This window comes from Scatophagus argus, chromosome 9 (genome assembly GCF_020382885.2).
Source record: "Scatophagus argus isolate fScaArg1 chromosome 9, fScaArg1.pri, whole genome shotgun sequence".
Taxonomy (NCBI): Eukaryota; Metazoa; Chordata; class Actinopteri; family Scatophagidae; genus Scatophagus; species Scatophagus argus.
In genome coordinates this window covers 12,337,572-12,354,443 of record NC_058501.1, presented here as the reverse complement: position 1 = coordinate 12,354,443, position 16,872 = coordinate 12,337,572, and the positions used below count along the sequence as shown (strand labels likewise).

The 16,872-nt window shown below is 40.1% G+C and overlaps 1 protein-coding gene across 2 annotated transcripts in view; it reads left to right on the top strand.

Annotated features, from left to right (window-relative positions):
• The window catches only part of LOC124064181 (receptor-type tyrosine-protein phosphatase U), a 147,912-nt gene that overhangs the window by 43,236 nt on the left and 87,804 nt on the right, over positions 1-16,872 (top strand). For both annotated transcript variants that reach the window (XM_046398399.1, XM_046398398.1), the window contains exon 2: positions 1,013-1,144. In XM_046398399.1, coding sequence (XP_046254355.1) covers positions 1,013-1,144 — 132 coding nt within the window. The remainder of the gene's footprint in view (positions 1-1,012; positions 1,145-16,872) is intronic.

Genomic DNA, 16,872 nt, shown 5'->3' with positions numbered 1-16,872 from the left:
CTTGTGATATCCAAAAAGCACTGCAGCTCCAGGGCTTCATTATATTTTAGAAGAACTGTGATGATTTATTTTTAACATTTTTCAACAACAACATTCACTGGCGCTAGATATCACTCTAGAGCACCAGCATCGCAGACCAAAACAAATGTGCACACCGTTGTTTCAGTAAAGTTGGAATGAAATAAAAAACATACACATGCTCATAAAGCTCATAACATGCACACTTTCTTTCATTAACATGCAGGTGTGGCCATTCCAACTATAGAACAGTGATATGTCAGTCTCTATTTAGGACACCATTACGCCAATATATCTTTACATAGCAAATAGTTGTTTGCTCTAGTATCAATGTCAAGAATGTCAAATACACTGTATACACACCTCTTTATTATTGAATTCTGGTGTAGTATGGGGCTGCTCTTCAGGGGTTGGACTCAGCCCCTTACTTCCAGTGAAGGCAAATTTACCAAGACATTTTGGATAATGCTTTGACTCCAACTTTGTGGCATCGGTTTATTGCTCTACTGCGTGAATTGCCAAAAATTCTCACAGAAACATTCCAACTGCTTCCCTGATAAAAGCCTTCCCAGAGGAGTGGAAGCTGTTACAGCTGCAAATTGTCTATGTATTTAGAATGCAATGTCACTAAAGTGTTGGCGTACTGGTCAAGGTGTCCCAATACTTTTTGTCTGTTCAAGCAGAAATACGGAAAAAGTGAAATGAAAATATTTGCTTTTGTACATGGCCTTCTATGAGAGTCACTGAATATCTTTGGGTCTGATGGCCAGACAAAATGTGCAGTTTGAATAAAAGTTTTGAATAACTAACAGATTAATCAGTAATGAAAATAGTTGTTATTTTCTGCCCTACTTGAGTGCCTTGGGTCTTTTTCTTTTTGAATGTGTCTCAGTCACATGTGAAGTAAATCCACCTTCTATAAGATTGAACTGTAAGACCTTAAATATTGTTTCTTTCAATAAACACTGTTTTTTATTTTTTCACTGTTTTTCAGCGGCAGGCTGCACATTCGAAGAGGATTCAGACCCCAATCTGTGTGACTTCACCCAGGGGGAAGAAGATGACTTTGACTGGCTGCTCTTTCGGACGTACAGCTCACCTTATGCCAGCTCCGACCTCCTGCGAGGTGAGTGGCTCTGCTGTTTTGCAGAAATCTTACACTGAAAGACATCAAGTAAGAGTTCATGAGGCGTAAGACCAGAAGCTGTTTTTTGAGACTTCCCAGCAGCTGGTATGTGCTTCTGTTTCTTTTTAAATTGTATTTAAGTCTGAAAAATAAATGGACTTTTGTTTGTACAAGTAAGGTCGACATATCAGAAAAGTACGACTATGTGCAAATCAGTCTTTATGGATGTCCAGCATCCTTTATGCATCAGCTTTAATGAAGCACTCACCACAGTTTTGTCTGCTTCCCGCTAACCCCAAGGATAATTTTATGTTAACCAGCCTCATAGGACTAATGGAAACCAGCATTTTCCTGCCATCATCCTCTCTACTGGTGGTTGCCAGAGGGAGATGGCATGCATAGTTTATAAGGCGCTCCTCCATCTCTGCATTAACAAATACCTACAGGGATCTGAAAAAGAGAAGAGTGCTGTTTCAGCTTCTCAGCAGAAATATCAGTGGCAGCAGTGGGCCCTGTGCTAAAGTGCTTCTACTGTGGAAACTTGCAATGATTAAAGAACCAGCCTCCCTTGAGTATAACCAATCAATCTATCATATGGTAATGAGAATCCATGACAAAAACACATGCGTTTCATTGTTCATTGTACGTGAGAGGGAGAGAAAGATCTCGTGAGTTCAGCGACAGCAGCAGTTTTAAGAGCTTGGAAGAAAGGTTTGACATCATTTGACAGCAAAAAAAAACAGCAAAAGAGACTGTTAATGTGGCAGATATAAATATAGATGAGCCAAGAGTAAAGGTAAGGTACATATGTAAAGGTGACGGGATGCAATGTAGATCATTATAAAGAAATAATTGTAGGCCCCGGGGATTACTCCATCCTTTTTGTAAATATCGAATTGAGTAACATTTGAAAATGGTCAAAAACTTCCCGCAGGCATAAATGATGTTATTTTTAAAGGCTGTCTAGCAGTGATTTTTATTTATAGGATTAAAATTCCCTCCTGTCCGCAGGCATCTATCCAGATAGAATTCCAAACTTGATAAATCCCAAATTTTATCCTAAACTTATAAACTGCACCTCGTTCACCTCTACATCATCAGCATTCGAGTGGGAATCTGCCTGTAGCCACCAGGCAATTCACGGCAGGCGATAAGATAATTAATACTTTTCCCTTTGGGTTTAATTAAAACTTACTGCCATGGCATTTAAAGTGTTCTGGGGCCTTCAGTGGAACAGACTAGCACAGGTGGAATGAGGCAGGTACTGTAATCTGCACATGACGAGACGGCTTGAGAGGCTCTGAGCATCAACTCTCGATTGATCAGAGAACCAGGAAACAAATTCAGTTTCATTTATTATCCGCTCATCCTTCAGCCCAGCACTAGAAGCAGTGTATCACCCATGTTCTTCATGTCGTTTTGTTCTTTGTGTCGTTTTTTAGTGACAGCGATGATACTACATTAGTTACACAATGACATTTTTATCATGTCATTTTAGGTGGATGACCTTACTGCAGCTACTGGCACAGGAAAGGTTTTTTTTTCTCTCTTTTTCGTCTTCTCTCTGATTTAATCCCCCCGTGTTGACTTCTAGCCATGTATCACATTGGGCAGCCAAGGTGGGGGGATAACAAGAGTTTATGAGATAAGGCTATTTACATTGGGCCAGTATTAACTTTGTGGGGCTGAGAAACTGGTGTCGAGGGAAGATTAGTAAACACAGCTGAGATAGCAGCAGCTTGTGGCTCCCAGGAGAAATTAGACACTACAGTTCCCATGAAAGAGAAAATGGTCTCGAGAAAAAGGATGGTGGAAGGCATTGAGATCTTAATAAGAATGGCCCATTTTTATCACGGTCTCCTTTATTTTGAATTAGATTGGAGATGCCGGGTTGCTATTGATAATCCAAACTTCTCTTGCTGTTTTAATGAATGAGTCAGGCTTGCATGATGATGACCTTGTAAAGAAGTATGTGTCTGCATGTCAAGTGTACCTAATTTCCTGAAAGGGAGATTCATCAGCTTAAAAAACTGACTACTGCAGTATCCATTGTAGTGTATGGGTTAGAGCAGACTTAAGGAAAATGAACACCTTGAACGTGTCTAAAAAAACAGCTTATGGCCATGTATCTTGCTTTCTTTGTCCTGACATGTGGTTAATTCTTGTTAACCACAAGTCAGACATGTGGGACATGATGTTACATTGAACTGAACTGAAAGAAGAACTTTTTCAGGTCAAAGACATCAGCAGTAAAAAGTCTGCTTCTTTCCAGCACACAAGAAGCAAATGGGTGACTTTAAAGACTCAGTGGGTGGAGGAGGCAGCAGTAACAGTGACAGCAGCTTCAGTAATGCAGCCACAGCTACTACTACTACTGTACTGCACATGCACCTGTTGCTGGTAGTACAGTGCTTTCCACTAGTGCACACAATGTCCAGTTGGGAAAAAATAGGCTGTGACTGGTCAACAATTCAGGAAGACAGCCTCTGATTGGTCTACCGCCAAAGCATCATGGGATTACATGAGATTGCCATAAGACAGCTACCAACCAAGAACACAATCAAATAGACAAATAGCGTCTGATTGGTCAATAGACCAAGGTAGACAGAAGTCATGTAGACTCTAGGGGACTCGCCTTCATTTGGTGAAAAGACATAACATCAGTTCAGGCATCCAAGATCCACAAAATGATGGTGACATTACTGTTTCAAGTAATGTCACCATCCACAAAGTGATGACATTACTTGAAACAGTTTGAAAGTTTGGAATTGGGCATTTGGCTGCGACACCCAGGACCCCCCCCCCCCTCCCCAGTCTAATAATCTATCTGGTGCTATGTTTTACTTCACTTGCTTTACTTTTTTGCTCTAGTACTACCCAAAGAAAACGCATGTAAAACTGGTGCACTTTCCCAGTCCAGTGATCTGTATATTTAAGAGCAACTGAAAGGCTCAACATTTCAAGGTGTTTGTTCCACTGAGTACACATTGTCCCTTGGAGGTGCAGAAATTACTGCCTTAGTTTCATATAGAAATTCTCTGACAGTATTTCATTAGAAATATACTAGTGCTTTTTTTCTCCACAAGTTGCATGCTGAGCCATTAGATCCCCCCCATCTCTCTTCTTTGCAGTCTCAAATGTTAAGAATAGATTCTGCTGCAGGCTAGAATCCATCTGAGTATTTGTACATCACATTGCAACAAGCTACAAAGCCAACTGATTGGTTGTTTTATTAGCTACTAGTGCAGTTGATCCTAAAAAAATATACCCGCAGGCGTTCTAAAAAGTGTCTAATGTTGGGAGGGAACCTCAGGTCTAAGGAAGGTAAAGACTTACATCACACATGGCCTTGAGCGTTGTCCAGGGGTCAGAGCCAGTCAGTTGGCACATACTGTAGCATCAGTCTCAGTGTAATGATCTCAATGACAGACTGTCCTCCATGTGTATGTTCAGCATCCTCTACCAGTCAGCTATGGAGGCCAGTTTCATATCTGTTGGCCTTCACTATCTGTCACCTCTCACCCTGCCTGGTCCCAGGCACGCATTGCAGATGAGCTACACGAGTGCATGCGTGTCATTGGCAGCGACCTGAAATTCATCCACATCTCTGAAAGGAGGAGGCAGAGCGAGGAGAGAGATACATCTGCTGTAGGAGACGCGTTGTTATCTAAGCTGACCAGCCATCCTCACTGGTTTAATACCCTGTTACACTGTCCTCCTCTACCTTTCCATGCTGGCAGTCTTCTTATATATATATATATATATATATATATGTAGTATATATCAACCATTTTAAAAGGTCTCCATTTAATGTGGAGTCAAAATTCAGTTATTTTTGCTCTTACTACTGTGCACTTTTAGACAGATAATGTACTTCAGCCTGTAAATTTGCTGGGGAAATGGTTGGCATAGATGTCCTGCAGACACTTGCTATTTAATAAAGTCTCTTTTTTTGTTGTATTAAACAACACAGATGCTTGACATGCTGACATGGTAGCAGTACATCAGATTTTAACAGCTGGAACCTCTGCAAATGATTTAAGGAAAATGGCAGATTAGATTGTTTTCCTTCCTATTTTTTGTGACATATCGTTTCAGAGCTTTGGGGTATCACATCACAGGTTTGAAGCTTAAAAGGACTCGCCGCCAGCTGTCTGTATACTCCACAGCAGTTTGCTAGCTAGCTCCTGGGTTAGATCATTTCTGCGAAAAACAAAAGACTTTTCGAACACAATCTTTGACCAAAATATGAATCAGAATGAAGAAACGTTTTCAAACCATACAATAGAAAGTTGTTTCACATGCTTAAGACAACATTACTGAGTTATAAATGAATTTGCACAGCTCTTTAAGATTTAAAATTTTTACTTCTTGAAAATTGCTGTTTTGACATTAAAACGGTAAATCGCTCAGCCCTACATCATACGTATGCCGTAGCATATCACAGGACAATAGTGGTGGACATACTTTTCAGAAAGCCCTTGCTGTCCTCACCTGTGCTCATGGTTGGATAAATCCTAATAAAAAGTCATCTAATAAGTATTATATCAGTTTTTACAGGAAAGCTTGGGTTCAAAGCTAAAACTGTGCGATGATGAATGAAATTGGAGATGAGATTAAGTGGTCTGTTGTACATTTTCAGAGATTTTGTTGCATCCTTTTCATGAAGAAGGCAGGAGCCTTTTAATGTATTCTTGCTTAAGAGCTATTTTTATCCTTTAACTTGGGTTACAGAGCTCAGTTGTTACCTTGAAGTGAGTTGTGTCCAGTTGTGAGATGAGCCAAACGTTCCACCAGCTGATTTCACTAATTAACACACCTTCAGTCGGAGAGGGAGGAACTCATTAGTGAAATCAGCAGCTGTAGTATTTGGTGGGAATGGAAATCTGCAGGGTCTTCCATGGCTCAGGACTGGACACCAGTGGCTCACACGGATAATTGCTCATGCCTCATTACTTCAAGGCAGAGAAGATTATATTTATTGATCACTGACGTACCATATAAATGTCTGAAAGCTCAGTCTTAAAGCATCTCATATATTCATATCACTACACAGCAGCTTTTAAAAAATATAACAAATTTATTATTCAGGGTAGTGAGCAACAGTTCCAGCAACAAGCCCTTTATGGCTACTCAACAAGGTAAAGAAGAATCATTAATGTGAATGATGGACACATCTGGGGATGTCTTCCAGAGCAGACATTGTGCCCGTTGCTGAAGCCTGCAGTCGAACGTGCATATGCTCTGTGACCAGTTCTTTTGTTCTCTGTGTTTTGCTCACCCACACACAGACACACAGGAGTTAGGCAGGTAGATATTTTAATGCAGCCCCCTTTTGGCTGTAGTTACCCCTCTAATTAGTGTCACTTTAGAGGGACAACTGGAGGGCTTTTATATGTAAGGCTGCCAGTTTAACAACATAATTGAGACTCGGGAAGCACATTCAGGATCGTAGCCAAATAGACTTACCCTGTGAATCACCTTATCTCAGGTGAGATGAAGTGGCTGGTCACTTGAATATAATGGTTCAGTTCATGAAAAAGGCCATGTGGGTGACAACTGCAATTAAGCTGGAGTATCTTTGCTGCATAAATTGGTAATTTTGTTTTTTGTTCACACATAATTGATTCTATGTGCCTTATCCAAGTAGCTAGAGATTTATTGTTTATCTTGCTTTTAATCAGCAGTTTGTAGGAATATGTAGTAGACCAACATGAACTGGAGGCTGTTCTCATTTTTTTCTGTTGGGGCGAACTTTGCAACTCCAATATAAGGGATTTTTTACTTTTTGAAATTAATTTCTGTCTGTATATTAGGATAAATCACAGTACTTATTTATTTAAATCTTTGTGAAACCCTTTTAGTGAGCTGGTGAAGAGAGGAATCAGCTCTAGATGAACTGCAGGACAGGAGACCAGGTATTATGGAGTGAGGTCAGATTTTCCTTTAGGGTCGATGTGGGCTTTTCTAGGTTTGTGTGGTCTGTTAACAGACTGAGTCAGTAGTTTGTCGATTACTATATTTTTCCAGTTGAGTAATATGGTTTTGTTGGCCACAGTTAATGCCATTAAGATGACATTTTTGGCCATGATGTGGAATTGTGTGGAGAGATTGCCTATGCTGAGGTTGCTGAGGTTGAGGATATCGGACAGCTTTTCCTTGACCTCCAACCAAAACCATCGAACTAGTGAGCCAGAATGCATGGAGGTGGTCGTCCATCGGAGTGGGATAGTGTGTGAGGGCGGTGGTGTGTGTGAAGCCCCTGTGATACATTTTGTGAGTGGTGTACTTTGTGTAGGGCCTTGTTTCAAAGTAGCTGAACGACATGGAGAATGTAATCTTGCATGTAGTTTGTAATTTGATGCCTGACTGATAAATATTGAAATCTGGTGTCCATTTGTCTATAACAATATTGTACAGTAATGTATGACAATATATAGTATAGTAGGTGAGAAAAGTTTCTCTATGAAAGTAATTTTTTGAAATGATCATAGTTTTATTAGTAAAGGAGGAGTGAAGTTGTGGAAGTTATGGATATGAATTTTCTTTTTTATAGTCTCTTCTTTCAACTGTATATACTGGTACTGACAGTGGTGGAGTATAAGTTGTATGTTTGCTTGAGAAGGCCAAAGACCATGATAGAGATGCCACTGAAAAGGTGCCCCAGGCTGGTGACTCCTCTCTGTTTCCATGCCGGAAAGTTGATGGGTTCCTTATTGATTTTAAACGTAGGATTATGCCAGATGGGAGTGGGAGTATAAAGAGTTTGTCATTTGGTTTCCACCAGGCAGTGAGAGTTGTATTTCCGATGTTTGATTTGAAGGAGCTGTGGGTCTGTGGGTCTGAGTTGTCTGTCCAGTGCTGGATATACTGAAGCTGGTGGGACAGGAAGTTTGCTGCATCAAGCTTACCATGTTGTCTAATGTGTAGGATTACGTGGTAGAGATGGAATACTCCTTATCACCTTATCATTAGTGCAAGATCACCTGAAAATAAGAATCATTGTGTTTTTGTTACCTTACAATGAGCCTTTTATGTCTACATTTACTCAGACTCCAGAGAGGGCTGTTTGCCTTTTTGTTTTTTGTGTATTTCAAGCGACCACTTTAGGGGAGGTTGTGACAAGTGGAGGTTCAGCTGGTTCTGCACCCACACCACCATGAAACCACACACCACACTGGACCTTTAAGTTCGTGTTTGGTTTTGAGTAATTCTTTGCTCATTATGTCTGTGGGCGTTAAAGAGGTTCAGGGTGTCCAGAGTCTTTACCTCCTGCTGCAGAAAATGTTCTCTTGCAGTTTTCCCCTGTTTTGTCTGTGGAATTTACTGTTATTTGACCTTGTAGAACTGCTTTTGCTGTTTCCCAGACTGTGGTTATGGTTGTGTCAGGGGTGCTGTTGGTTTCTGTAAAGGTTGGCCATTCTTGTTCAAAATACTTGATAAAATCTGGGTCCTTTCAGGAATGAGGCATTACAGTGGCATCAAGGTGCTGTTGTGGGTGAATTCCTGTCAGTAATTTGAGGAGCGTGGTCTGAAATAATAATAGTGTGGATTTTTAGTGCTCTAGAGTGAGGTGTTTTTCAGAAAATATGAGTGACAGAATGTTTTGTGTTATAGGGAGAAATGCTACTATTACTATTTAAAATTTTGTAGACTTTTTGAGTTTTGTGAGAAAATGTCTCAGGATCACCAAAGACTGTAAATGTTATCCGGAGGTATTGTACTGATGCTTTTGATAGATGTTGAGATATTTCAGTGTGGACCAAAGTGGTGGACCAAAGGATGGACTGGCCAACATCCATTGTGCCGTATAAAGTTATCTAGCTAAAACGTCTTGTGGTCAACTCAAGAATAAAATCATGTTTTTTTTGTTATTAGTGACATACTGTAAAACACAAAGCTTTTAGATGCATATAAATACAGTGTGTTCCTAAACTGTCATGATTACGGATTATTAAAGATAAATATTTCTTAGCGATTCTATTATTTATCTGCAAAGTTGGTGTAAGCTCAGAGCACAGAGTTTTGGTCAGAGGGATGTTTATAAAACTGCAGAGAATCTTCGCTTAATCATTTAATCCAACTAAAGCTCTCTGGTTTTCTTTTTCTTTTTCAGTAAGCAAAAGATTAACAGAGTTAAGGCATCTTTGTGAATCAAATGTGAAGACTTGAATTAAGTTTAGAGACATTTCTGCTCCTGCTCGCTGGCTTTGAATGTGTTTTCTTTTTTCATCTGATACTCTCCTTTTTTCTGCTAATCACACATTCCCTCTTTGGTGATCATGAGATTGGAATATGCTTTGTGTGTGTGCCTGGTGTGGATAGTTTTTGCATGTGTACTTGGATGCTTCCCAGCCTCAGTGCACTGCACCACTCCTCTGTGCCTACACTTTGCTCCGACTCTCTCTGAATTTTCACAGATCACAGGCTTGTGGGCCTTGGCAAGTTGTGTGAAACCAGAACAGATAGATATCTAAATACTTTTTAAAATTCTGTTTGTATACAGGCCTGCATTTTTCTTGCTCAGTACACATAAATTAGAAATGGTGGAGCAAATGTGCAGACAAGTAAAATTTCTGAATGTTTATCCACAACGATTCATTTTCGACCTTTCTGTGCACATCGGTTTTGGCGGAGGGTAAAGCTTTTCTTTTGCGAGTACTTGTACCCAAGCAGACGAGATGTCAGAACAAGTTAAATGCAGATTTGTTACTTACAGTTACAGATTTGTAACTAATTTAAAAATTGTTCACATATTCGACAGCTCTCATGGCTCATTTGTGCTGAGAGCAGAACAGTTAAGGATGGTAACCCAGTCTCCACTTACTTTCATCCTGTGAAAGTGACCCTCCGATCACGAGCCGCTTCTCCAACCTTTAGCTCTCCAACCACTTCTAATAAGAATGTTCATTGACTGATCACGACTTTTTCCTCCTAAACAGTCCTTGAAACTGAAGTGTCATTTCCTTTATGTGTTTGACACATTTGTTTTTGAGTGAACAACATAACACACACTAGACTTTGAAGGTAAGTTTGTCACCTGTGGGTTGGATGTGACTCGTGTCATTAAGTGTTAGTCAGAGCTAGTCAGAGCAGAGTTAGTCAGAGGTTGTTGTAGTTTGCTGTGTTCTGTTGTCAGGCTGTTTTTCAAGTATGTGTGACTTATTTTCTGTACAGCACTTTTGAATTGATTTAGTTTAAGACTGTGCTCCATAAAAAAATGTGAATATTTATTATTATATTTATTCTTACAATTTATTCTTAGATTTTATTATATCAACTCTGCAATTAAAGAAAAATCATTTTGACTTTTTAAAATATTTTTTTAGATCTTCAAACTCCAAACATGCAGTTTTAGTTGCAAAATTAAGAAGCATATTCACAGACCTGAGTCAAATGACATCTGTTTTCTTGATAACATTAAAAAAGACATAATTCAAGATTTGCGAGTACTTGAACATAATTCAAGATTTTGCCCTGTATCAGCATTGTTTGTAGCACTTTAATTTTGCCAGTTAAAAATCATCTGCTTCAGCACTGGTTTTAGTGCTTATATTCAACTTTGCTGACAGTGATGACACGGTACAACTAACAAAGTGGAAACACCCATATGCCGCAGAGAGAAAAAAGAAAAATGGCCTTTAAGGGCATTTAGTGGAGAGCAGATCACATCAGCTGCGAGAACAGTAAGCATGTAAAAGCTTTTATTAGCAGGTATCACCTGTGCTGCAGTTTGTTTTTTGTTTTTTTTAAAGTAAGTTCAAAATAGTTTATTAAAATTCTAGACAGAAACAGCTTCTCATAACAGTCACCCCATTTCACTATGGGATCAGAACATTACACTTACCGACTTGCTGAGTTGCTATTTGAATGCCATTATTCTTCAGCATATGCTTTATTTTCATTGGTAGATTGACTGCTTTTCTAAGGGGAAATAAAATGTTGTAGTTTTATCCTGTGGGAGTGTGAAGTAACCAACATCTGCTTATGAATGCAGTGCCCGGTGTCCCCTGAGGACCCTAATTCATATTTCAGAGGTCCCGCTGGGAAAACTGGTTGTGCTTTAGAGGATTCACAAAATGGGAATGCATCTATATAACCAGGAACTCACACTTAAAATTTCACAGCCATAAAGCAGCTGATAACAGTTCTGTAAAAAACAAACACAGAAAACATTTATATTATATTTTGTATTGAAGCAATTAGCATTCATATCCTTTAAAATGTCTGCTCCATATTTACATCAGCGGTCACTGTGGCTGATTAGGTGATGGATGCATCATTAAGGTATGAAACTGCGGTATATGCTCTAAGTGTCTGTGCCATAATGGAGGTGAAAATATCTAGATAATGGCAAAGATAAACATCACTGCAAATGGCATGAGCAGAATTTGTAGGCAGTCATTGATCCTCTGCTGTGAGACTTAATGATTTCAGTGTATTTTCTCTACAGACATAGTGGGTGGCAATGCAGTTGCCAGGAGGGGTTGCGAGTGGAGGTTATTTCATCTCCATTTGCTGGAATAACATTGATTTGAGATGAAGGATCCTTGTGAGTTGGCATCTGGTTGGAGACCCATGAAGTGCTAAGAGGGTCCTTCAGGGAATAAAGACAGGGGACAAACATTTTATTCTTCTTCATGTTCTTTCTATATCTCTCCTTCAGTCTTGCCATTCTCATTCACACATGCTTCCTCTCAGTTACAATTTAATTCAGCAGTGTTACCATAATAACTCTTGTCGTGCACAACACCCTGTCAGTAATTGATATGTAGGCTGTGCTTCTGGGTGGAGCCATTTGCATTAAATCGTGTTAACTGATATGATAATGAATGTGAAAGGCCTGATGCAAGCAGAATGACTAACTGGAGATGGATGGCGATTTGAATTATACACAAAAAGTAATATATTATATCAGGTCTCATGAGTCCACGGCTCTGTCTGTGTTTGCTGCCTGTCTTTTCCTGGGATTGGCCTGGCTGCGTGGATATAAATTGTCTCTGTCACATCTGGCATCCCCTTCTTTATCTTTCTACAGTCCTCATTCTCCTCACCATTCTTGGTATGTGGTGAGAATAATGCTAGTAATATGTGGAATCACATGGCAGAAGGGAGACTAAATAAAGCGTACACTGAGATGTGTTAGTGGGGTGATATATTAGGCATTATTTCAACAGAGGTATCAAAAAATGATGCAAGCGACAAAATGTCTGTCAGGTCTGTCTCTTATGTGTCAGTCTATTTAGTATGCTGCATGCTGTCTGTGCTTTTAACCAGACAGCCGACAATTAGCTTCTCAAGCTTCGCTAAACTTTATTATTCTCCATTAGCTCTTATGAAAGGCAAAAAGTTATTACTTTATGAAGGGCTTGGATGAAGAAGTGACTAAAACAAAGACAAATTAGCTGCAGTGAAATCATTGACTTTTTAAAATGTAGATATGTTTTTTTTGTTGAAAACATCATCATTGTTAAATCATTATAAGTGTTCCAATTGTTCATTCAGCAGCCTGAAATGAGAGATATTCATTTTGAAGAGAGCCTTGTGTGCTTTTATGGTTTCTGTAAGATTACTGCGTTCAATTCCTATTTCACAGTCCCAGTCATTACTGGTTTTACTGCCTCCATCAAATCTTTTCAGTACCTCCTACTTTCAGAAATATTGACAGCAATTATAGTTTGAATGGCATAAAACAAGGATCGTCTTTTGCAATCATGATCAAAATGTGGCTGCAGATGCCTGCCCTAGCCACAGCTTGAAGCCTCACAACTGGGAAAAAAAAGTCTCAGGATTTGTAGCATAAGAAAAAAAACATCAGAGACACAGGAGAGGTAGCTCGATTGTGGCATTACGGTCCCTACGCTTTCTCTGTGTTGTTTGTAATCGCAGTGAAGAGCATGTCCCTCCGAGGAACACTCCCAGGTTGTTACAGCTAATGACTGCTGGGGGTTCTCCACAAGGAGCTGTCTCGCAGCATTTGCTCACATATTAATATCAGACATGGGAATGAGGACAATGGCCCACGCTGTAAATTGGTCCCACACAAATACAACACATGCATGACTAAACTTGACACAGGCCCTCAGATATACACAAGCATGCTGATTGTTTTGCATATACAGTAAGTCATTAACGTAAGGAAACGTGAAGCCACTGTCCATGGTGAATCGGTCTCTTTGCCTTTGTGTCAGCTTTTGCGAATTTTGAGGCTATGAAGTGAAATCTGGAAGCTCTGCATCAGTTTTATTGTGACAGTACAATTATGAAGTTCCAGCTCCCACTGCTATGTGGGCTGCTTCCTTGTCACCTTGCTAAGGGCCATGCTCTCTGAAGGGAGCAATACAAAAAGCCATAATCATAACTTCTGTGGAAACTCATATTCTTTTATACGCTTTGCTTGTAATGTTTTTCATTGCAGAGAAAACAGGGAATTTCAGAATCCAACTTGTGGGAAACATAACGTTTCAAAGTCTTTTTCATGAACATGATTCCTGCAGGGAGGCGACGCCGCTTTTCTCATCTTCTGATATGTTCGCTTTGAGGTGGCAGGGACAGTCTGTGATACTCAGCTGGATGCCCCTCACACGGCTCCAAAACACTTCCACAAACAGCTGCGGGATTTGCACTTCGCTTAACCTAATTCATTTGAGGGCTCTTTGGGAGCAGAGGAGTCGTCCCAGCCCAAGATCATATGCAACTGTTTTTACACACACACACACACACACACGCACATTTTTTCCATTTCATGGAGTCTCAGTCTGTCCTCAAACTGCACGTTTGCACCTGTATCTCTGCTATTCCACAGCTTATCTCCTATTTATTTGCTCTCTCTCTGCTCCCTTTTTTATTTTCAAAATATTCCATCCCTACCAGACTCTTTTGAGTTTTATTTCACACCCAGCTGTAGCATGATATTGAGAATGAGATGACATGGCAGTTCTGTTTCTGAGCTCTGGTTGGTGAATTATAAATGCCTACTCAGACAGACAGACATGCTGCTGCAGACCTCGAGTGCAAGACTACGATTTCGGCTGCAATTCTCCAGAGGAGGCAAGCTGTCTGTGCCAGGGCAGGAGCAGCCGAACACCAGCTATTGTTATCCCGACCTGCGCTCATCGCTGTAGGCATGTATGCCTCTGGTTGTAAGGGTGTCATTTTTTATTTGCTCAAATGACTATGAGTATGTCAGTCTCAAGACGATGTGTACCTGCACAGCTGAACATCAGGTGCTCTGCAGTGAAACAGTTCCTCACTTTCGTGTGAAGAAAAGTCTTTAAAAAGATGCACAAAGCCAAACTTGCTGCAGAACATAGCCAATTAGAGGCTAATTTAATGGTGCACAACAATTTCCGCAATGCACTGACCTATCTTTTTTAATTCAGTTAGGCGACAGGCAAAATAAAGCAGATATTCCATCCACATTTCTCTGAGCTTGATTACAGAAAGCACAGACTGTTAAAAATTCCAGTGGCTCGGTCAGAGTTGTGCTATTTCCTGCTACGATTAGAGGACCAGATAACCAAGATTTATTAGCCAGCATCCCGACAATTAATTAGATAGCGGGCCTAGACTAATCCTGTTTCCACGGGCTTTAGCGGGTCGAACCTCCTTGCACTACTAAGAGGAGCAAAGGAACACTTCAAAGACGAGGCGAATAAGGAAAGGCTTAAATCAGCTCCTGTTGGTACAGTACTCATATAATTATCGTGGCTGGTGCCTGTGTTTGTGAGTACATGTGTGCAAGTGTGCGTATATACATTGTGTGTTTGAATAATACCCTGCAGGAGATATTATGAGTGTATATTTGTGTATAAAGCTGGACGTGTGTGTTTGTTTACAGTTGCAGGGTGCAGCTGTAAATCCTTCATGTGACGTCTTAAGCGTGAAGGTTTAGCCCACTCTCCAGTTCAAAGGCTCGTCTCTAACACTGCTGGCTTCCAGGCTCGCCCCCCTTTTTTTTTTCCATCCCCTGCAGCTCTGTTCAGCTCCATCTCATGGAGGCCTTTTGCCTTGGGAGGCTTGGCAGGTCACAGCACAGCACTGAAATGTACACTCTGATCTTTTTGTTCTGGACGCGCTTGGCATTTGGTCTCATAAGATCTCCAGCTCTTTTAATGCAACACAAGCAGATGGCTGAGAAGATTTATTTTTACTAATTAATAAAATATCTACTTTGGGAGTAGTAGCGGTGTTATTTAGGTATTTATTTATAGAACAAAGTTGAGCAAAGTCTGTAGCAGAATTCAGCTGAGGGATCACTATATGTGGAAAGATTGCACCGAAAATCTGGTTGAATCATCAAAGCAGTTTAATTGAGGGATTTTTGGTGGGGCTGTGTTATTGTATAGTCTTAGCTCATTGAGAACTGAGTGGAAATGAAGTGTTACCTGAGCATATAGTGCAAAACCCTTGGGGAAATTCGAATCTGCTGTCGTTATGATCCACAAAAGTTGATGGACAAATCACAGACGTGTGCCCAAATCTCTGCCTCACTCCACACAAAATAATCACATAAAGCTTTTAGGAAAATTGTGTCTACACAGCATGAGTTGACACATCCTCAGCACTGTTCCTGTCAGGTACATTAATTGCAAAAAAAGGTGTTGATTCACATTGAACAACATGGTTGTTCTCCCACCGCTATCTCTCTAAGTATAAATAGTCCCTTGGTTAGTGCTAGACTTTACCTCTCTGTGAGACAGGAGAGAATTAATTATACACTTTAAATAAACACTCAACGCTGCTGTTCTCACATGACATTTTATATTTTAATTATGTCTTTACCATACACAACTATAAAGTTTTAAGATTCGATTTTTTTTTTTTACTCATTAGACTTTGTTTAAACAAGTTTAACAAGTTTAAGTGTCTGCGTGATATTTCCAAAATAATGCACCTATTGGCATTATTTTTGCCTATGTGTCTATTTTGGCACACTTGACCATTACACCAACAAAGACTTTAATGTCATCGCATTCTAAATACATGGACAGATTGGCCGATATAATAGCTTCCACTCTTCTGGGAAGGTTTTCCACAAGATTTTGGAGTGTTTCTCTGGGAACTTTTGCCCATTCATATAGTAGAGCATTTGTGAGGTCAATAAGCACATGCATGCTCAGCAAAGAGCTTAAAACAAACGCTTTAAACACAAAGTAGATCTCTGCCTGTGCACCTGTACAAACCTGTCAAACAAAAGTCTTCATGGTTTAACAAAGTTATTTCTGAGCACAGTCTTGGCTGCATATACTGTAGAGTCAGCCGATGGATCCTTGGGTCTCTGTCCATTTGGCTCTATTGTTGTTGATTGCAGACAGACTGGCTGATGAGTGCAGCCTGGATGTAGAGGCAGAAATAGGGCCCTGAGCTCGCAGGAGCTCCCTTAGGCTGGGTCTTGGCAGGGTTTTTCAGAGCTGCTCTCTTGCAAACCCTCTGAAAGCAAGCACAGCAGTCTCAACAGTAGCCTAATGGCCATGCTGCTGCTCTTCAGAGTTTGGCAGTTGACAGTTTCTGATCCTTTTTAAGCAAGAGATAAAGCCCTGGCAGGCAACAAGAAGTAGAGTGTGAGTTGTCCATAGAGATTTAAAAACTAGGAGAGTTTTGGGGAAAATGTTTTGTGTGATGTGATTTATTGATTATTCTAAAGTGAGCTTTGTAAAAACTACAGCATCTTTCCAAAAATGCTGGAGATGACTACACTGAAATTCTTTAAATTCATCACTTAGCAA